Genomic DNA, 22,745 nt, shown 5'->3' with positions numbered 1-22,745 from the left:
TGGCGCTGCACTCTGATGTTGTAGGAGTGTTCTTATAACAATTAGTGTTGTTATAACAATTCTATATTTCAAGTTGTGCATTTTGATGTTACGTCACATTTATCACCCCCCCCCCCGTCACACATCATCACAAATGTCTGACCCCCCCCCGCGCCCAGGTGCGTGACGTCATTTATGGACGGCCCCTAAGCTGAAAACATTTAGCGAAAGGTTTATGGTGAATCTCATATGCATTTCCTATTGTTATGTCTTCAATTCAAGCGAAATATTATGGATTTACACTGATTGAGTGATTTTTTATACGTAATATTTTTTTTATCTTCGTTTTGCACAATTGCAGTATTTCAGGATGCTGACATGGTGTACTGGAACGGTTCAGGTACAAGAATCGCTCGCCACTGATTTTAGCCTTTGCAGGGTCTCAAACTCATGTTATCCGAGTTTATAGTTCTTTGCAAACAATTGTGCGCACCCCTTCCCCACTACACACAGTGTAACTATTGTGCAGTCATCCTCCTGAATGTATTCAGTAGTAAGCACAGCGGACATGCAACCAGGGGTTACCAGATCGTTGATCTAGCATGGCAGTGGAAACAATGGGCAGGTTATTTAACATCCCCCCCACCCCCCGGCTTCTATTCACTAAGCACCATAGACGGATTCACCAGTCAGTCGACTGGCAGGAGGTATATGACAGGGTAAAGTGTGGATACCCCCAGCTATTTTTAGGCATCTTGCCAGCTTGGAAGAGTCGGCCAAATACCTCACTAGAGGACCTCTCTGAAGCTCCAATGGTGGTTCTTCCACCAGCAGTGCCACATGAGCATGAATTACAGGCCTGTACCTTAACATTTTATTACCGTATTTTCAGTGGTTTTATATTCATTGCATTTATTCTCTTGTAAACTGTTTTATAACGAATACTTTGCATTTGTGTTTCATGGCTGAATGCTGAAGCATGTCATGAATTGCTTGTCTAATATATGTAGGTCATGAGTGACCTACATATATTATTCTAACAATGTTCTATATAGATTGGTGAGAAAGCTCATTTAACACAAAAAAATATCCCGTCTATGGTTATAAACACAAAAGTCCGAAAACCCAATTATTAATGTAAAAAAATAAAATATATTTTTTATTCTTACCCTACGAAAGTTTTAATCTGCCTGTTAATATGGTATAACATTATAACAATTTAAAGATCAAAAGTGGATTTTGGGAGGCCCATAAAGTGGGTGGCAAAATGTTTGAACATTTTAATATTTAACCCAAGCTTACACACGTTTGCATCTGAGGGTTTTCGAGGATGCTGAATCCCAATATCTTCATTTAAAAATCCGAAAACAATTCTGATATTGAGCTCCTATTCCCCTATATTGAAGGATTGTTTTTTTTACCAACACATTCAAAAGTTATCATTTAAATTATATCAACGGTGCCGACACAAATATACCATCACTTTTATGCTCTATAATCGTAAACCTGTTTATGGAGGCTGAAACCTGTTGTGAATTGCGATGAAAAATAAAGGTTGTGAAAACGATGATAAATAATCGTGCCATCCCATCACAACCTTACCACATACTGCACTAACACGACACTGTACAAATTAATACATTCAGTAGTATGCCTGCACAAATAGTTAAACTGTGTGTAGTGGAGAAGCGGTGCGTACAATTGTTTGCAGAGAGCAATAAACTCAGCTAACATGAGTTTGAGTCCCTGGGAAGGCTAAAATCAGTGGCGAGCGATTACTGTACCTGAACCGGTTCTTAACCCCCCACTCACCCTTCACCAGCCCGTATTGACCAGTGTGGGGAAGTATGGTGAAATTACCCCCATTAATCTCACAGCGTTGGAGAGAACTTCATCCAGTAGTGCATTGACAGAGATGATTTAAAATTCTGTACAGTTTATATAAAAATGTGTTGACAAGGATGCATTGTCGACGATAAAACACTGGTGGAAGTGGTAGAGTACATTAGTCTGGCTCAATGAGCTCGCACAATAGCCCAAGACAACGTCTCCCTCATATAAACTCTCATGCTCTATATAATACAACACGAATAACCAAATACATGGAACCAATGGTGGGTAATCACACACTACTCTTGGGTTCTTTCGGTAAAGGCACGTAGGTAGAAAAATAATAGATCACGTTTCGATCGTCATCAGGTGGGACCACAGCAAGAACTGCTGAAGCAGGCGCTTTTTCTACCTACGTGACTTTACCGAAAGAACCAAAGAGCATGGATTCCTGCAGTCACCAAAGCTAAAAATCAAGATTTAATCACACGATTGCGTGCATTATAAATAATTGTGAGCGTAACGGTCAGAGTTAACACCGTGACTTGGGTTAAATGAGAACGCGTTTAGAAACTATTAACATCGGCCCATTCCAGAAGACGAAAATAAAAACTCGAATGCAAAAAAAGACAACACCACACACATTAATACAATTGACACCGAGATATAACACCACAAGGCTACATTTATGATTAACACCGTCAAAGAAAAAAACACCCAGTGGTCTGACCGACCAAATCATCCGTGACATGCACCCGGCGTCCGAAGTGCGGCATATTGAAGCCTACACGGCGCCTTAAGACGGATTAATAGGTGTTACAGGCTGCCACGGGGGCTACGCGGTGGTCAGCAGAAGGCATTCTTATATACGTATATATATTTTAAAACGTCTTGTTTGTTACTGCACTATGCTTAACAAGGTCTATGCCTTCGCGAACCGGGCACGCGCCGAGTCTCGAGCAGCGCCGGTCCAAATGAAACCCCCACCCGGGGGAGACTCATCCAGCAGTGGACAAGTAGCTGCGTGGGTGCCCAACTTAAGAGTCTAGCTCAAAGATCCCCACCACCACCCCGCAAACACAACATCCCCACCCCATCTCTCCCGCATTTTTGTTTTAACAGCGGCTAAAAATTGAACGATTTTTATGTTAAAACAAAAGACGCCAAAAAAAAGACGTGTTTTGTTTTGTTACGCAGGCCGGCAGCCGGCAGCGGCTTCAACGCCGCGCTGATAGAAGGCGACCTCAAATAAACGCGTCGGGTTTTTGTTTACGTTAACATCTTTATAACGCGACAAAAAAAAACCAATTTAATTCTCCACACGGAAAGGGGAGGTTGGGGGGGAGGAAGAAGATTTCCAAAATCGTCGAGCAAAGCCAACGATAGCCTCGCGGAAAACATTTTTCCCCGGTCCCCTGAAAGCGTAGAACGACAAATGCAATCAGCATCTCAATAGGCGATTACAATTAGTACGGTATGTTAAATTCTACAATTATTCTTATTATTTATTCCTCGATGGTGTATTGCACATTGACAGCGGCCCTCACCGTTACACCGGGAGCGCGGCGACTCGCCCCTCCGTCGACGGGCCCCTGGTCATTGGAGCGGACGCGGTCACGTGAGCCGCTCGCGACCAATGGGCGCTCGCGTCTCGTGGGGGGATTTCGGACGCCCCCCCCCCCACTCCTGCCCCCCCCCCCCGTCCGCCGCTGGTGCACCGTCGCGTTTTTTTGGCGGGAAGCGAGGTTTGTGTGAGGCTGTTGAAGTGAATGGAGACCGACGTGCACCAACCCACACCGACCTACACCAACCCACACCGACCTACACCAGCGTGCACCAACCCACACCGACCTACACCAACCTACACCGGCGTGCACCGACCTAGTTGCACCGAGTTAAAATTCTGTACCCAGGAATACCTCAATTGAGTATCAAGATTCTTTTCAGGAGGTTCCTCAATCGGAATGCTTGACCCTTTGCCTTGCAAGGAGTGCTTCGCTTCACGTGGGAGAAAACCAGTGCATCCAGAATAAAAACGCAACACTCATGAATCTGCACTGACGAGGTCACGAATCAACTTGCTGTGCTGCCGTCTCCTGGTTCAGCTCGCAGGCTCAACGGGCCAGGGATTTCACAGCACACAGCGATGTCGGCGTGATCCACCAATCCCACCTAGGTGGAGATGGATCACGGGTGTGCGATACTACTGCTCTGCATTGCCGTTAATGGGAGAGCAGTGTTTAACGAGAACCAGGAATGAGTGTAATTAGACCCTGCGTGCCTTAATCTGTCCCATTTAGCCTCTGGGATTTACACTGACCACTGATTACCAAGGTAGCCTCAGCCTGGTTCTAAGAATTCCAGATGTGTCTTAGTGTGGTTCTAGGAGCCTCAAGCCATACCCTAATGGCTGATAAACATTTCCACGTAAGCCACTTTGTGGAGCTGTTATTTGTGGCCAGGTCGCGTCTGGAAAAGAGCTGAATCGCTCAGTGGGCCTTACCTGGTCAAATACATAAAAATAGTTTAGTTTTAGTGATGGATATTATTCGAAGTCTGTGATGCTCTGCCATTATTATCGAGCCCTAAGAATACAAAAGGGGCTTTAGTCTGACTTTGAGTCTCAGACACGAACCCTGCATTCCTAAGACACCTAAAGGAGCCTTAGTCTTCCCTTAACCGTGGGCGTTGACACTGAACCCTCAGAAAGCCTTAGGGGAGGGTGGGGAGGGTTGGGCTGGGTGGGGAGGGGCTGGTCACCCCGTGGTGCCCTTATAAAACTCAACGTTTAACCCACTCACGCCGGCTTGTGCCCGCCCTCACAGTCGGGCATATTTGTGGAATACACCACGTGGTGGTGCCGCCGTTGACCCTGGCCATTGACCAAGCAACCCAACGTTCCTGCCAGCTCCCTCCGCAGGAATGTGTTCAGAAGCGACCTGGCCACAAATAATAGCTCAACGAAGTGGCTGATCATGTGGAAATGTATAGCAGCCAAATACTCTAAATGAAATGTTTCTAAATGTTTAGGGGGGAAACTGAAGGACCTGGGAGAAGTTGCAAACTCCAAATATACAACAGTCGTCAGGGTTGGGATCAAACCCACGTGAGGTAGTGAACATCTCGCCACCGTTGCCAGAGTATTTACATGGAGGAAACCGGAATGCCCTGAGAAAACCCACACATGCAGGGAAGCAACACGATCCCATATAGGTGGAACAGGTGGAGTCCACATTTGCTGCATCGCCTTCTCCTGGCAAACCAGGTTGTGACACCTCAATGCCCAAAGGGAGTTGCACATTTGTGTCATTCACCAACCTCACCTTTGGCTCAGAATTTTATGGTAGCTTTAGTCTGACGATGTGCCTCAGGCATGAACAATAAACCTTCAAGATCTTGACCCCTGGTTCTGGGTTACTTTCATTCGGGGGGGGGGGGGGTGATGACTCTCTCAGGGAGTTTATAAATGGCCATATCGGAGCTATTGGGCAACACTTCAAAGTTCAAGGACCGGGTCTTAGTGTCACTGGCCATGGATAGGCTATTGAGCGCCTCGGTGGTAAAAAGTAAAGGCACAAGTCCAGCCCTGCATCAACTTGCTCAAGCCACTGCTGGTTTTTTTGGGCCTGCACGAGATGACGCTTTAGGGAGTCAATCTGGACTGTATTTGACCTACTCTTCTACGCTGGTCAGACCTTTTGGAAATGGAGGTACCCACACTTTACCCCAACACACAGGACCTGCCAATCGACTGTGGTTCACCCGTTTATACTGCCCGGTGAACAGAGGAGGCGGGATTCCACTGCCGTACCGAGAGATAGAATCGAACGGACAACCTCTTGAGCTCTTGAGCTCAGCATTACATCACAACACGGTGGTGGTGGTAACTTCTACATAGCATCTCCGATCAGCGCGTTTGGTTACATACGGTGCAAAAGAAGTTCAACATACATACGTACAACATAGGCTTTGGATGCAAGAAACACACGACACAACTGGGCATAGTTAAAATATACACATATTTATAAATCAATCAGAAGCAGACCGATTATTGCAACACGAACGCCCCTAAGCTAATATACCGACGACACAGACGCGGTACAACTACTGTCAACACAAACATGGCCACCAAGGAGAGATGAGCAAGTTAATGACAGAAAGACTGTGAGATGAGAGACTGATGTGGGTGAGAGACAGAGAGATGAGAGATAAGGAAAGGGGGGACATGAGACATCATAATAAAGTTAATGTCTAAAGCATCTCAATGCCACTAAACCTCAAGGTACTGTACAAAAATACAAAGAGAAAAGGTAAAGGGGGAAATGACGTGGCAAGGTGGCGAGAGAGAAACGTGACGGTGAGAGATGGATAAAGATTATCAAGGGAGAACTAAAAGCGAGATGAAGACATAAGTGAGAGGTGGGTAGAGAGTAGAGGCATATCTGTCGAGTGTGTAGGCAGTGCAACTGCGACAGGGCCCATGGATCACAGGGGCCTAGACACCGGGCTATGAAGAGAGAGAGCGAGGAGAGAGACGGATTGATAATGGAGAGTGATCATGATGCGAGACACAATAAGAAAATGATAAAATATGAGAAGAGTGAAGGGAAATTCATCACACAGTGATAAGTGAACTGAGATGAGAGAGAAATAAGAGAGGCAGGGAGAGAGACAGGAGGTGGAGGCAATGAATGGGGAGAAATCATCAGTAGAGGGTGGCATCTTAGGTGACACTACGCAGACTGCCATCCCGCCTTGTCCTGGAGTGTCCAGCTGACCCATTGTTTCACCGTCGTGGCTTGCAGCATCTCACAGTGTCTCTCTGTGTGTCCTGCAGTGTGCCGCCATGTTTTAACATATATCTCAGTGTCTCCCAATGTCCCACTGTGCGCCGCCATGACTTTCACAGCACCGTCGCACGCTTCATTGCATTTCCCCATGTATCTCCCCACGTGTCTCCATCTCTCCCAGTGTCTCTCTCCGTGCGTCTCCCCGCGTGTTGCTACTCGCTGTAGTCCTGCACGCACAGCGCCCGGATGCGGGGCAGCAGCTCAATGAAAGAGCAGCGCGACTCCGGCTTCTATGGGGTGGGGAAAACAGACAGCACACGCAGGTGAGCACAGGGGTGCGCGCAGGTGAGCACAGGGGTGTACGTAGGCGAGGACAGTTGTGCGCATATGTGTGGATATTTATGAGTGCATGGGTGTGCATAGGTGTGCACCTGGATTTGCATGGCAGTGCATGGGCATGCACATTTGTGCACACGTGCGTTTGTTTTGCAAACCTCTTGCCAGCAGTCCAGCATGATGTTGTAGGCGGTGGGGGGGGACAGCGCCGGTTGGTACAGGCGGCAGCCACGCAGAATCTCATCCACCACCTGCTGGTTTGACCATCCCTCGAAGGGCATGTGTCCCTCCGTGTATACCTCCCACATCAACACGCCTGCACACCAACGTCATAACCATCACCGCCATCACCATCGTCATCATAATCATCACCACGGACATCTCTGCGTGCAACCATGTGTGCAGCCGTGTGTGCATTGTGCCCGTACCAAAAGACCACACGTCAGACTTGGTGCTGAAGCGTGTGTACTGGAACACCTCTGGCGGGGACCACTTGACGGGGAACTTGGCGCCCATCGAGCAGGTGTATTGATCATCCAGCACGTACCTGTGACGGGATGCACACGCCCACATGGGGATAGGCACACAAGCACGGACTCCCACAGGAGCGCACACACACACACACAGACATTCATAGGGGCCCGCACGCAGGCGGGAGCACACACTCACAGGAGCACACACACACAAGTACGGACACGGATGGCCGTGTGATGAAATATGATGGGTCGTAGTGAGATGTGATGAGATATGATGAGACTGTGTGATGAGCGATGGGTTGTGGCTACGATGAGCTATGACTCTGGGATTGAAGTGTGATGGATTGTCATGAGATGAGACGACGTGAGATAACATATGTTGAGGTGTAATTGCATGAAGGTGGGACTGATGAAATATCACTGTTATGATGCGCGATTGCGTGATGAGGTGTGACTCATGAAATGTGACTTATTAGGTGTGATTTATTGATGAAGTGCGGCTGACGAGGCAGGTCTTGTACTATGAGCGAGTGATAGAGGTGTTGGGTGTGTGAAATGGTGTGATATAGCAATGAGGTGTGTTGTGAATGATGGATAGTTGGATTCAGGTATGATGAGGTGTACGAGGAGGTGGGTGTACACGTGTCTCACCTCGTCATTCCAAAATCCGACACCTTCACAATGTTACCCTCGCCCACCAGACAGTTCCGTGCGGCCTGACACACAAACACACGTACAGTTATTGTCACCGTGGTCAGCCATGACCAATCCACTGCTGGATAAAGGCCTCCCCCCATGCTGCCACCGGTCCTGATATTAAACAATCCATATTAGCCACTGCACATGAGCAGAATTCGTCGCTCCATCTCCGCAATGCTTTCTCCTTGGTTGCCACCCCATCGTTATTCCCAGCCACCAGCCATCGTCCCTGAGTGACATGTTCTGCCCAATCTCACTTTTCTTAACAGTTAATATGATGCTCTCAAATCCACAAGTGCCTCATTGTGTCTCTCCGTATAATACTTAGCATTCACCTCTCCATCCTTCTTTGTGCACTCTTCAGTTTTTTTTAAATTCCCCGTTTTCTTTGTCAATTTCTACGTAACCGATCCATATCTCCTGACCCGTATGCACTTAAACATGAGGGCAATGTACTGTTAGTGAGGGCCTATGACGGCCTGTACGCCACACTAGGGGGTGAGTGGCCAGCACCACGCCTGACCACCTTTGTTTTTTCTAGTAGCAATGTTTACACAGTGCACCAGGTACTCATTTGAGGCGGAGTTGACCTACGGGAGGCCCATGACCAGTTCAGATAATCATCACTTGTGTTGGCCGTGAGCGGAAATCGAACTCGGGTAGCCGGGTTCGTGTCGCAGCGCGCCAATCGCTCCACTACCGGTCACCACTTTCACAAACACACACACGCAATTCACACACAACAATGTCACCCCACTAAGTGCCAGGCCAGGTGCACTGAGGCCACGTGAAGTTGTCGAAGACTCACTGATAGGAGGTCACGGGACAGACCCTGGTGCTATGGGTTGACGGAGATGACTGGCTAATGCACCAGCTGTGCCAACTTGCTGCAGTTTAGCTGCACAGGGGGTCACAACACACACACACACATATCATTCTCTTACACGCACACACGCACACACGCGCGAGCGCAGGGGTCGCACCAGGTCGCGGTGCAGGAACATCTTCTCCTCCAGGTAGCTCATGGCCTCGCACACGTCTAAGCAGATCTCAGCCATGAGCTCGGGCACTGTGGAGCCACGCTGAGACTTCAGGAAGGATAGCAGTGACCCCCCCACCATGTACTCCGTCACGATGCACAGCGGCCGCTGCTGCGTGCACACCCCGTACAGCTGCACCAGCCGCGGGTGCGACAACTGCCTGTGGCGCACGCACACGCGCACGAGCAACAGCAATGGGCGGCGCAACGACCATCAGCGTTGGCGGTGGGACCGTCGACGACGGGTGGCGGCTCTACGCACTCCCGTAGCTGCGGGCGTCGAGGCTGCCGTCTCCTGGTGTGCCAGGGTATGAAGGCAGTACAGGAGCGGGTTAATTTCCACCAACATTTTTTGTTTTGTGAAGCAGCAGCGGCGACGACAGCACCAACAGCAACAACCTGAGGCCAGCCGCGACAACAGCGGTGGCGTATGCAGCAGAAGGAGCAGTGATGACTGCGTCATCGGCAACAGTAGCGGCAGCAGTAGCAGCGGCAGAAGCAGAAAAAGCAGCGGTAGGGCACTTTTCGCACAGGGTTGCGTGCAGTTGTGTGAGGTTACATACGGTTGTGTGCTGTTGCTTGTGTGTGATTGCACGTGGTTTTGTTCGGACAGGCATGTGATCATATGTGCAATGATCTGCGTGCAGTTGCAGAAGAGCAATTGTGTATAATTGTGCATGGCCACGCGTGATTACATATCGTGACACGTGGTTGCTTATGGTTGTTCGTGGTTGTATGTTGTGGTTTACTCACATCATGACCTTGGCCTCTTCGATGAAGTCCTCCTCGGACATGGCTCCCTCCTGGATCATCTTGACAGCAACTAACTTTTGTCTTTTCCACTGCCCTAACAATTCATCAGATCCAGCAACGACGAATCAGGATCAATACCGATTCATCAGCATCAATGACGGTGAATCACGCACAGTAATGATGATCAATAGCAGTTAATCAGCAATTAATCAGGATCAGCAACCTCCTATTAGCACAGCTCGCTACGTATGGCGCGAAAGAATTTCAACAAAGTCAGTTCTGCTTTCACGCGGTTTTCATCACGCGAATTTGATAAAACGCGATGAATGCATTCGGGAACACATTTCTTAGAACGCGGATGCGAATTGGATATAATGTGACCGAGTGAACAGAACTACGTCGCGCGAGTAGGAATAAGCGGTTGTGCGGCTGCCTCGGTTGTAGCATCACCAAGGCGGGATGCTGATGGATGCTTTTAGATGCTATTGGCACGCCTCGGCTTTTGTTCAGTCTACGTATGCATCTCACGTGTTATCGCGGACAGTCCTTTACCCTTTATTATTCATTCTAACGCGATTTTTCCATAACGCGGTGTTCTTCAGGAACGCAACTACCGCGTTACAGTAGAACAAACTGTACATCCATAACAGTTTTTTTTATACAAACAATGATGAATCACGCCCAGTAACAATTAATTAGGATCAATCGTGATTAATTAGGATCAATAACTATTCATCAGTTGCCCTTTGCACAAAACACCTGAAGTGAAAATCTCTTCTAATTGGCACTCGTTTTATTTAGGTGGCACCAAGGGAATTTTGCACGAAACTTAATCACGCAGACCACAAAATTACAGGCAGACCTCACTTAACGCTCAAGATGCGTTCCTGGAGAAGTAGGCGCAAACCGAATCAGCGCTAAAATATTTCATTTATACCACTGTATATATGGGGATGCGTTTTGGACGGTATTTTTTCGTTCATATCTGCAATATACGAGCGCTTCATTGGGGTGATGGAAATAGCACTAATCTTCATCTTTCATGTGGGTGATGTAGATACAGAGCAACAACTACAATTTAGCATTCAGGTGGTCAAGCCAGACAACCGCGCCAGGAGCAACCGCGTGTATCGCTGTTACGTCTCCTTTGTATTTGTGGATCGGGCATTGCATTGTTATATGTTGTATGGTCTGTTCTGGATGACCGCAGACTACTGGAGGGTTTTTAATTTTCCGTTTGTGGATCAAGTATCTGCATCTGCCATGGTTTGTGCGGATGCGGTTTAGGGTGGACCATGAGCTTCGTGGAAGATCAAAACCAGGGATCTTCTTCGTTTGGTTTTTCACAAGGTGAAGTAGCGCTAAGTAAGTATTACGTACTGTACTCATAAGTGCATTATACTGTACTCCTCCTACAAGGCAATGGCGGGGGGAACTGCTGCACTCCCAATCCGGGGTCTTTCTCAGAGAATAGCTCCAGCATCTCTGTGATCTTAGCGATGCCCTCAGTCAAAACTTCTGCGGTGAGGTTTCTTTTAGTGGAACCCGAGACTCTATCCTGGTCTCGTGAGTTCTCACCTGGCTAAGCGGGCTAAATGTAACAGTTACCACGAATCGAATCGCGGGGGGGGGTCTAGTTGGCTCAGCGTACGTCACTCATTGGCTGAGAGAATGATGGGGGTGGGTGCATTTCCCTGATGAGTGCTTTTCTCACTAGTGAGCGCTTTTAAGATATTTTGATTAAATGTTTTTGGTTAAAAAAAATCCAGTATAATCAGCGTTTTAGTCAATCAGCATCTACGGGGTCACGCTAAGCAAGGTCTGCGTGTATTGATAAAACCTCATAGCTATGAATGGACACACGGTGTATGTCTTGATGGTAAACTAGCTTTAGCGACGCATTTTCTGTTTTGTTTCCCAGGCACACCGGAAGTTTCTGTTTGGCTGCCCTTGCGTCACGTTAAAGTATGGTCATACCATACTTCACCACGCTGGTCATGGCGGGTTGGTGAAGGTGGGAGCATGGAAGTACAGTACAACTGGATTTAATTGTACTGCCCAATCCCTCCTACAACAAGGGTCCCGACTACCACACCTGTTTTAATCTATGACCCAACACACATTCATCAATAGCACTGTGGCCTTAAAAAGCGAAGTATATAATTGCCGACATTTCGGGCAATGGCCCTTCTTCATCACACATGGAGAGGCCAGAGATGTAGCGTGGGTCAGCCATCCAAAGGCCATCAGGCTCAAATCTGCTTAGCTTAGGAGATGTGACGGGATCAAACACATTCCGGATGATTTGGTCAAAGGCTTGCATTTGCACGTAAATGGTGAAAAAGCTCAAAGTGCAGCCTTGCAATTGCTTGCTTCCGCCACCGCTGGCAGGAGGGCCTCTCCACTAGAGGGGGCCTGTGTAGCACACGAAAGAAACGAGGTCGGGCGCATTCTTAGTGATTTGGTTCTGGGTGGAGATCACGTAACTACCAATTAACCATAGGGCTGACGAATTGTTCTTGATGAAATGACGCAGGGTGCTGTGATGACGAATCCTCATGGATGAGTGAGGGAGGGAGAGCGGGGGTGACCTCACCGAGCCTCACGACCCCGTACTGTCCACTGCCGAGCTCGTGCGTGAACGTCAACTCCTGGGGGTCGATCTCCCACTTCTCTACTCGCAGACACAGACACACCGCGGGCATGCACACACAAATACTCACGGCCACAACAGCAACCGCCATCCGCCACGAAGTGGCGGCGATGTCACCACGGCACTTGTGCCAGGCTATGTGCACGTTAAGGCCACACACATGTGGTCACACACACAGCCACAAAGATGAACAAGCATAAAGTGGACACGTACAGTCACATACATGCACTTAAGGTGATGATGCCAATGCTCTTGCAGATTCGACGAAGCGTTCGTGACAACTATGACGGTGGTCGTAATAATGATGATGGTGGTGGTGGTGATAATGATGGTGGTGGTAATGATGATGACAGTGGTGATGATGGTGATAGTAATGATGATAGTTGTGATCAGTGATGGTGGTGATGTCTCACGGTAGCTGAATCCAACGGTTGTAGGAGCCCCGATACTCTGATGATTCACAGGATGTCTTAACCTCACGACGAGACCTGCACATGCATAAATACAAAGATCCCCCTTTAGCCATATAGACTGCTGGGGCAAGTACTATTAGCGAGCACCTACTCAGGCCGGCTCACCACTACCTCATGCACTGTGCTGGCCTGAATTGGTGTTCGCAGTTACACCACCTCTAAAGCCAGCACAGTGCACAAGGTGGTAGTGTAGCCTGTACCATTCTCAGCCGCCTTTGTCTCCCCATTGCTTGGTTCATATATTCACCACTGATGTTGGCATTGAGCGGGAACCCAACTTTGCCTGCTGGGTTCGTAGCATATTATGCTAACCACTACACTTTCGCTCCGACAAAAGACAAAAACAAAGATTCCCCATATAACCTGAATAGACTGCTGGGGCAAGTGCTATTATTGAGCACCTATAAAGGCCGGCACAGTACATGAGGGGTGGGTGACCAGCAGCGCCACGTCCGACCGCCTTTGTCTCCCTTGTGGCGACATTTACATACCCACCAGGTACTCATTTGAGGCAGAGGCGCCCTAGGGGAGGCCCAGGACCGGTTCAGATAATCGTCACTGGTGTTGGCCATGAGCGAGAATCATACACAACAGATATTTACACACACACTTACAATACTTGTGCAAGTCTCTATGTGTCCCGATATGTATCTCCATGTCTTCGTATGTCCTAGTGTCCTGCATCCCAATGAATTCCCTTGTGCCCCCGTAGCCCCTAGTTGATGCCATCTTGTCTCTGTGTCCCTCCCATGTCGCTGTGTATCCCTGCGTGTCCCTGTGACTCCCCGTATGTCCCCCCCCATGTTACCGTTCGTGTCTCCGTGTGTTCCTGTGTGTTCCCGTGAGTTCTCCCATGGCCCCGTGTATTCCGTTATATCCCTGTGTCTCTGTGTGTTCCTATGTGTGTGTGTGTCCCAATGTGTGCCCGTGTCCTTGTGCTTTCCCCGTGTTCACCCGAGTCCCCGTGTTCCCGTGTGTTCCCCCATACCCGCGGCATTGTGTTGGTGGTATATGATGAGTTCTGGGATGCTGGAGAACACGTGCTTCTCTGCCAGGAAGAACTGACCATGGGAGGTCTCCTTGATGTGGTAATGCTTAATCGTCTCTCTGGAGACACACGGGGATGACAGGAGGCAGAGATGAGACACGGGCTCAATCTGGGGAAATGGTGACACCAAGATCCAGGGACAGAGAGAAGGCAAAACATGGCGACACACAGATAGACATGGATATTCTGAGATACAGAGAGACGCGGGAACACGGGGGACAGGGAGACTGGTACACGGAGACAAGCGACACAAAAGAATAGGGGGGACACGGAGACAGAAAGACACAGAGACATTGAGACCCAGGGACATCGAGACACGTACGTGGGCTTGGTGGTGAACACGGACACGGTGAACTTGCCCGATTGACTCGAGTCTCTCACCATGTAGCTCCCGTCCTTACCCTGCACAAGACCACCGCAGCCACGGCACGGTCACCGAGACATGGCATGTGGTTCAAACGACGGTCACAGACGATTCATAAACCATAATCGGATCAGTCCTAGAACGATCGGAAAATTATTGCATTGTCATGTGACGAGGTTGGAATGGTTCGGTGGAATGTGGTTGACCCAGTGCGGTGCTAATAGTGTGCAGCGGTGTGGTGTGACGACGTGTTGTGGGCGTGGTGTGTGCTGTTACCTGTTGTTTTAAAAGCTGTTCAGCGCGGACTCTCGTGACATCTTTACAAAACCACCTGTTACACACGCACACCGTGCACACCTATAGTATATGTTGGCTATGTACGGTGCAAAAGAAGTTCAACATACATACGCTACACACCATGCACACCTATAGAATTGATTACACACACACCACACTGTTATAATACCTGTTACACACATACCACACACACACCTATAATACCTATTCCACACTCACCACACACACCTACAACATGTTGGACACACACCACACACCCCGACAATACTTGTTACGCACACCACACGGGTGTGTGTGTCCCTATGGGTATTTGTCGGTGTGTGTCTTGGTATATCTGAGATGGGCTTATATGGTACAGGAAGACTTGAAGCCGATTGGAGTTGCTGCTGACTGGTATTAGCAGTATCAAGATTGGGCTCTGTGGAGGATGCTCGTGATGGACGCTACTGGGCAGCTGGAGGTAGTCGCCCTTCAGCAACAACGGACGGCAGAGAAGCGATGCTCACAACAACAGAAGAACAGCCGGGTGGATAAAATATAGCAAGTTGGTATCGTAGGGGAGCACAAGTGATGCATCTGCCAATCGTCTCAGTCAGTCAACCCAAAGTACCTGGGTCTGTCTCGTGACCTCCTGCCAGCAGTGAACCTTCCGGAATTCACGTGGCCTCCAAGTGCACCTAGCCTGGCACAAGTTCCATTGTAATGTCACCGCCACTTAGAGAACGGTGGCTTTTGTTGTATATCTGAGTGTGTTAGTGAGCTTATTTGTCAGGGTGTGTGGTTGGCAACCTGCGGCTCCTGAGCCTCATGTGGCTCTTTAATGACTCCAGCGTGATGTTATTTATGAAGGACCATATGTATGTTAATCTTCTTTTGCACCATATGAAGCCAACCGTGCTAACTGGAGGTGCGGGTGGGAAGGACTGTCTCATGTTCACATGCATTGCGGCCCTTTAAATGTTGATTTTTTTTTACCGAATTCGAAAACATGGCTGTTCTTGTTATTTTGGTTGCTGACCGCTGGGGTAGCGTGTGAAGGAGTATTTTTAAACGGGCAGTGACTCACTCGGATTGCTTCACGATGTTCCCGGTCATGATGCTTACGTAGCTGCTCGGTACGTACCCCTCCTGCCTGCATGTACGCACACACACAAATGTGCACACAAAGACAAAGATCTACCGTATTGTCTTTATCAGACTGTTGGGGAAAATGCTGTTAGGGAGCACCAATGAAGGCCGGCATGGCACATGAGGAGGTGGGTGGCCATCACCACGCCCGGCCGCCTTCGTCTCCCCAGTGATGATGTTTACACCGTACCACAATGCTCAACGAAGTGGCTTAACATGTGGAAATTCATACCTGCCAAATACTATAGGGAATTAAATAGGAGGACTCGGAGAAAAATCCACATGATCACGAGCACGGATAACACGCAAACTCCAAATATACAGGCGTCAGGGTCTGGATCGAACCCACGACCTCCTGCATACCAGGCAAGGTATTTAACATCTCACCACCATAGCGATCTATCAGTCATCTATCAGGGTTAGGGTTTGAGCTGGGGTTAGAGCGAGCATTAAGGTTAGGAGTGAATTGTTTCTGTTCATCCGCGAGACCAATACCTGTGTGTTATCTTTCTGTCCCTGTACCCATACTGGTCACACACATGCTATCAGTGTGTATCTCCCCATGTCCACCTGTGTCCCCATTATTCCCCTCCGTGTCTCCCTACGAGTCTCCGTGTCTCCCTACGAGTCTCCGTGACCCGTGTGTTCCCATCCTCATGCTTGTCACAATCGTGCCACCACCTGACATCTCTCGTGCCTTTCTGCATCTCCCCGTGTTGCCTCTGCACCCATCGTGGCTCCCAGTGTCTCCTCGCATCTCCCTCTTTCTCTCCTTGCCTCCACCACATCCCACCGCGCCCCCCCCCCCACCCCCCCCCCCTCCGTATATGCCCCCGTACCCGTGTTCGTTGCGTGCCTTCCACCAGTGGGGATCGTGGTTGTCCACGAGTTCATAGACTGCCCCCCGCATAAGCGGGAGGTCGTGCGGCTCCAGCCCTCCAAAGTCAAAAAGCGCCAGAAGCTGGTAGCAGGGCTTCTCCACTGGGGGTGGCGGGGGCGGGAGGCGGCGCATGGGCGACGCCCAGGAGACATCCTGTGCCGACAGAGACACGGGGAGACAAGGGAAGATGTAGAGAGACATGGGGAGATTTGGGCAAAATTTTTAGCCCCACCCCAACCAAAGTTCGCGGATTTTTACACATTTTACCAAAACTACGGTAAGCCCTCGCTTAACACGTGTTGGACGCATTTTCGCTATAACGCTGTTCTTCCACCAGGGAACACAGAATGCACCCATTGTAGCGCAGAACATGCCCGTTATCACGCAGTTTCTGAATGGTTGACGACGAACTACTTTATAGTAATAGGTTTTACCCTTTTAACTGGCACAAAAAACTGACACCTTTATTCAAGGCATCATGTCTGCAATAACCACAACACAAGCAGTCAAAATGCAAACAAAAGAGGCAACTCTGATAATAATACGCACTGTCCTTGAATTTGATTGGTGCACACCCGAGACGGCTTTCTTTAGAGCCTAGTCTCCACTGGTGTTGGACCAGAAGACGCCAAAAGGCGTCTCGGGTGTGGACCAATCAAATTCAAGGACAGTGCATATTATTATTAGAGTTGTCTTTTTGTTTGCATTTTGACTGCTTGTGTTGTGGTTATTGCAGACATGATGCCTTGAATAAAGGTGTCAGTTTTTTGTGCCAGTTAAAAGGGTAAAACCTATTACAATATCTTGTTACTGGCAAAGGAGGTCTCCTAATGACGAACTACTTTCTTGAGCTGCGTGGCTGAGCGGTATAATAAGGCAGTAATTTGTCCCACCATATTACTGTGTATGCGTACACTGTATCTCACCAAACTTGATCGTTACATTATTTATGGGCATACTGTTTTCGCGTAACGTGTTTTTCGCTTCACGCGGCACTTTACAAGAATGCATCAACAGCGTTAAACGATTACTTACTGTAATCTCAAATCTTGAGTGGAAACATAAGAGGAATGGGAAGAGAGTTTACAAATGACAAAACTGCTACAAGATTTCTACAGTGAACATTCAACTTAATTTATTCATGAACGAGGTAGCCATTCATTTAAAAACTGGATTGTTCTTATTTGAACACTGTCGTGCATACAGCCCCCTCGTGTGTACATTTTATGCATTTACATGGTCGTTTATATGGTTTAAAGATGTACAGACACAGTCCCATTGGTGAAGCTCCTCTGGTAGGTGCTGGCTGGGTCATGTAGCGCCCGAATACCCATCCACCTCATGCTCAAGCTGCTTCTAATTGGCCGGGGACTAAATGGACGCAGCACGTGCTGGAGAAGAGATGGACCGATGTGGTATGGAAGGATTTGGAGCAAATTGGACTTGCCATTGTCTGGTATCAACAGTGTCAAGATCGGCCCCTGTGGAGGAGGCTTGTGAAGGACGTGACTGGGCAGTTGGGGTCCAGCAGCAACGGAGGGCGTAGAAGCGACAGTCACGGCATAGAATGGAGCGCCGGGCGGCCAAAACGCAACAAGCTGGCAAAGTGCGTAGCACAGGTGGGATATCTGCCAGTCATCTCGGTCAGTCAACCCATGGCACCTAGGTTTGTCCTGTGACTTACCAGCACCGAGCCTTCTACAATTCACGTGGCCTTAAAGTACACCTAGCCTGGCACAAGCACTGCAGTGGCATCACGACCACTTAGTGGGGATTAGCGGCTGTTGTTGTTGATGGTCGAATGCATGTGTAAATGAATGTACGTGTTTTTGTATATGTACCGGTCCAGTGTTTTGCTCTTCGTCCGGAATTGGTGGGAGGGGTTTCTGGTATGTCAAAGATTTGACTGCACGAAGAGAGACAGCAGGAAGGACAAACGTAACATAGTAATTACGACAACCACACAGTAACCACTGCAATCACTACAACCACGTCATCGCACACGATCCACTACCACCATACATATAAACATTGTCCACATGGTGAAGTGTACACCACGCACCAAAAGAAAGAGACAAAGATCCCTCATATAGCCTTCAACAAACTGTTGTGGCAAATGCTGTAAGCGAGAACTAATGAAGGCCGGCACGACACACGAGGGGGTGGGTGACCAGCATCACGCCTGGCCGCCTTTGTCTCCCTCGTAGCAATGTTTACATGCTGCACCAGGTACTCATTTGAGGCTGAGTCCACCGAGGGGAGGCCCAAGACCAGTTCAGATAATTGTCACTGGTGTTGGTGGCCGTGAGCGGGAATCGAACTCGCGTTACTAGGTTCATAGCACAGCACACCAACCACCGTGCCACCACTCCCCACTAGATACATCATCTAACCACCACCTCCACCATGCACCACCACGCACCGTCAGAGTGGTGTGTGTACACCACACAGCCGATGGCCTTCTTGTCGGGTTGGCCACAGCAGGGCCACTTTGTGTTGCCCCACAGGCTGGGGTGGAACTTGGACAGCAGGCACTGGTTCTGTCTCGTAACTGCGTGGGAAGAGGTGGGGGACAGATACGGCAGCATTTGTTGAAGAGTTCAAGTTAATGAGACTGGGTCCCATCGTGGGAATGTGGAATTTGCACCACTGGGTCAGGTCCAAAAGCTAAGACGAGTGCCACCCAGTGCCCAATATATGCCCCATGTGACAATTTTGAGTGCTATTGTATCTCCCATGTGTCCCTGTGTCTCCTCCTACTCCCATTCTCCTGCCATGCCTCCCAGTGTCTCCCTGTACCTATATTCCACTCATAATGCCTCCACGTGTCTCCCCACTTCACCAATCAACTCCCCTTGGTGGTACCCTGCGTATCCCCATGTGCATTTGATTCCTCATGCCTCCATGTCTCGCTCCGTTCTTTCCAATGTGTGTTTGAATGTTGAACTTCTTTTCCACTGTATGAAACCAATAGTGCTAATCGAAGGTGCAGGATATCAACTCTCCATGCCTCCTTCTGTCTTCCCATTTCTCCGATCAACTCCCCATTGCTCCATGTGGTTCCATGCGTCTCCCCGTACCTTCCCGAGCCCCCACCACAGCCCCCACCAGTATTTCCCTGAGCCCCCCTCACCATCCTTGAGCATGTTGACCCACTTGTTCCGCACCGACTCATGAAGGGTGAAGACGTAGAGAGTCGCCTCCTCATGCACGACCTGCGCCAGGAGTCACAGCAGTAGGACATGGTACACGTGTGTGCGTGTGTATGTGTCTGGGGAGCACTACAAACCCATCGACCCGAGTTCGATTCCCGCTCACAGCCAACACCAGTGACGATTAACTGAAACGCTCCTGAGTACCTAGTCTGGCGTGCAAACATCGCTACTAGGGAGACAAAGGCTGCCGGGCGTGGTGCTGGACACCTACCCCCTCGTGTCTCATGCCATGTGCCATGCAAGCCTTCAAATGTGCTCGCTAACAGCATTTGTCCCAACAGTCTAAGGCCATACGGGGGATCTTTGTCTTTGTACTGCATGGGATACACGTGTGTGTGTGTGTGTTTGTTGCACGTGATACGTGTATTTGTGCTGCATGCGGTACACGTGTGTGCATGTGTTGCACGTGAAACGTGTATGTGTGCTTCATGCGGTACACCTGCGTGTGTGTGCTGCACATGGTACGCGTGTGTGTGTGTGTGGAAGGGTTACCTGGAAGGGGTACCAGCCATTCCCGGGTGTGCCCCCCTCGGAGCACATGGTGATGCTCGCTACGCACTGCACCTTATTCAACTCCACCACACCCTTCCGTGAGCCCAGTCTCTGTGCGCACACCACACCAATGCACCACATCACTCACCACACCAACACATACTACAGCACTCGGCAAACCATCACACACCCAATCACCCACCATGACAAACCAGACGACTCATCACATCACGAACCACACCACTCGCCACAATACTCACCACACCACATCAATAACTACCCCACACCACATAATTTATCACAACCGAATACATCACCGACTAACACACGCCTCAATCACCACATCACCCCATCCTACGCTTACTAACCACACCATACTATATCATCTATCCCAACAAGCCACATCACCCCACACTACATCAACCACCACACCACAATTACACGTAACATTATGTCAAATACTACATGAACAACAAATTACCATTTTCTACCAAATAGCAGTGACAGGCTAGGGACACTAACAGGAAGGCCAAGCTCAGGTGTTACGAGTTCACTGACAAAGATGATTGGCAGATGCGCCAACTGCACTCCCCACTGCGCAGACTTGCTGCGTATTAGCCACTCGGCGCTCCGCTCGTTATTGTGAGTATCGCTTCACTGCCCTCCTTTGTTGTTGGAGTGTGACTGCCTCAAACCGTCCAGTAGCATCCTTTATGAGCCTGTTCCACAGAGACCGATCTTGACATTGCTGGTACTAATCATTGGCAGGTCCACTCACCTCCAAATTCTCCTGTACCAAAGCCTATCTCTTCTCTAGCCTGTGCTGCGCCCGTTTAGCCCCCCCTCCCCCCCATCGCTGCTTGGGTATGTGGTGGCTGGCCATGTGGGATACACGACCCAGCCAATGCAGCCTTGTCTGGCGGAGGAACTCACGGGTGGTACTGTGTCCATATCGTTCAATGATCTGTGAGCTCCTCACAATGATGTGCGCTCCTTATACCCAGGGTGACTTGTAGAAAGGCCAGCCTGTATGTTTCAAGCGGGGACAGGTGTTCCTGAAAATACTGCCCATGTTTTGCAAGCATACAGAAGGGAGGGCATAACTATGGATGAGAACACCTGGAGCTTGTGGTGGAGCAAGAGGTGAGGGCGCTTCCTCACAGCGTTGAGCAGGCGATGAAACGATAAAGCCGCTCGACTGATCCAGAGCAACAACTCTGCTGCCAAACCTGTCTCAGACATCTGCGCATGTGCATTGCCCTATAAATCAAAGTGTTTATCTGCAGCACGAAATACCTACTGTACATGAAGGTGTATCTGTCTGTCCATCTGGCACCGTGAATACCTGCATGCTCACGTGCCTGCATGCGTTGTCGCACGACTACCACCCACCACCCCCCCCCACCCCCCCCAAGGAGTGTCAAGGTTATACGGTCTGCATGCACATTCTTTAGTGAGCGAAGACGATAACAACCCTTGATCCCAGGTGGACAATGCATCCTCCCACACAAATTTGAGATTTGTGTGAAAATTCCCCTCCCCAACCTTACTTTGCTTAAATCCACAAAGATAAAGACAAAGGTCCCCCCTGTATTGTATTTAACAGGCTGTCGGGACAAGTGCTGTTAAAGAGTGCCTATGAATGTTGGAACGATACATGAGGGAGTGTGTGGCAAGCACCACAGCCGGCCACCTTTGTCTCCCAGTAGTGATGTTTTATACACTCCACACCAGGTACTTATTTAAGGCCGAGTCGACCTCATGGAAGCAGAGCAACAGTTTAGATATTCGCCACTGATACTGGTCGCAATTGGGAATCGATCTTGGATTGCCGGGTTTGTAGCACGGTGCCTTAACCACGACGCTACCGCCCTCCGCACATCACACAGACCCACCGAGCCATTGCGATGGGTGTGAGTGAGCTTGTTTGTCGTGCGTGTGAGTAGGAAGTGGTGGCATAGTGCAGTAGTTAGCGCAGTGTGCGCTACAAAACCCGGTGAACTAAGTTTGATTTGCAGCTACTGCTAACATCATTGGAAAATATCTTAACTGGTCATGGGCCTCGCCTGCGTCGAATCAGCAAAAAAAATTGTACCTGGTGTAGTGTGTGTAACAAAAAAATCAGCACTGGGGAAACAAACGAGACCAGACGCAGTGCTGACCACACTACCCCGATGTGTACCACGCAGACCTTTATAGGTGATCACAAGCAGAAATCGCCCCAACAGTAATCTAACGCTACATGGGGGATTTGTTACATGTAAGTTTCTTAGTGTGGCAAGTGTCCGTGCTG

General features: G+C 49.2%; 2 protein-coding genes across 4 annotated transcripts in view; both read right to left on the bottom strand.

Annotated features, from left to right (window-relative positions):
- LOC116953336 (cytoplasmic FMR1-interacting protein 2) overlaps nucleotides 1-3,483 on the bottom strand; it is a 40,197-nt gene extending 36,714 nt beyond the window's left edge. Inside the window, exon 1 of the mRNA XM_032973449.2 lies at nucleotides 3,357-3,483. The gene's annotated coding sequence lies outside the window, so the exon portion shown is untranslated. The remainder of the gene's footprint in view (nucleotides 1-3,356) is intronic.
- Nucleotides 3,484-5,809: 2,326 nt separating this feature from the next.
- LOC116953331 (tyrosine-protein kinase Tec-like) overlaps nucleotides 5,810-22,745 on the bottom strand; it is a 42,193-nt gene continuing 25,257 nt past the window's right edge. For all 3 annotated transcript variants that reach the window (XM_076073893.1, XM_032973436.2, XM_076073891.1), the window contains 17 exons: nucleotides 20,453-20,563; nucleotides 19,879-19,960; nucleotides 19,168-19,296; nucleotides 18,587-18,651; nucleotides 16,705-16,898; nucleotides 15,804-15,869; nucleotides 14,717-14,771; nucleotides 14,399-14,478; nucleotides 14,017-14,135; nucleotides 12,969-13,043; nucleotides 12,499-12,576; nucleotides 9,903-9,996; nucleotides 9,094-9,310; nucleotides 8,063-8,127; nucleotides 7,364-7,482; nucleotides 7,094-7,251; nucleotides 5,810-6,889 (listed from right to left, as the gene is read on the bottom strand). In XM_076073893.1, the coding sequence (XP_075930008.1) occupies nucleotides 6,812-6,889; nucleotides 7,094-7,251; nucleotides 7,364-7,482; nucleotides 8,063-8,127; nucleotides 9,094-9,310; nucleotides 9,903-9,996; nucleotides 12,499-12,576; nucleotides 12,969-13,043; nucleotides 14,017-14,135; nucleotides 14,399-14,478; nucleotides 14,717-14,771; nucleotides 15,804-15,869; nucleotides 16,705-16,898; nucleotides 18,587-18,651; nucleotides 19,168-19,296; nucleotides 19,879-19,960; nucleotides 20,453-20,563 (1,785 nt within the window). In that variant the 3' untranslated portion in view covers nucleotides 5,810-6,811. The remainder of the gene's footprint in view (nucleotides 6,890-7,093; nucleotides 7,252-7,363; nucleotides 7,483-8,062; nucleotides 8,128-9,093; nucleotides 9,311-9,902; nucleotides 9,997-12,498; nucleotides 12,577-12,968; nucleotides 13,044-14,016; nucleotides 14,136-14,398; nucleotides 14,479-14,716; nucleotides 14,772-15,803; nucleotides 15,870-16,704; nucleotides 16,899-18,586; nucleotides 18,652-19,167; nucleotides 19,297-19,878; nucleotides 19,961-20,452; nucleotides 20,564-22,745) is intronic.

This window comes from Petromyzon marinus, chromosome 3 (genome assembly GCF_048934315.1).
Source record: "Petromyzon marinus isolate PM22_M1 ecotype Great Lakes invasive population chromosome 3, UKy_Petmar_22M1.pri1.0, whole genome shotgun sequence".
NCBI classification, from domain to species: Eukaryota; Metazoa; Chordata; class Hyperoartia; order Petromyzontiformes; family Petromyzontidae; genus Petromyzon; species Petromyzon marinus.
Note: the sequence above shows the minus strand (reverse complement) of the source record. Positions and strands in the feature narration are given on the sequence as shown.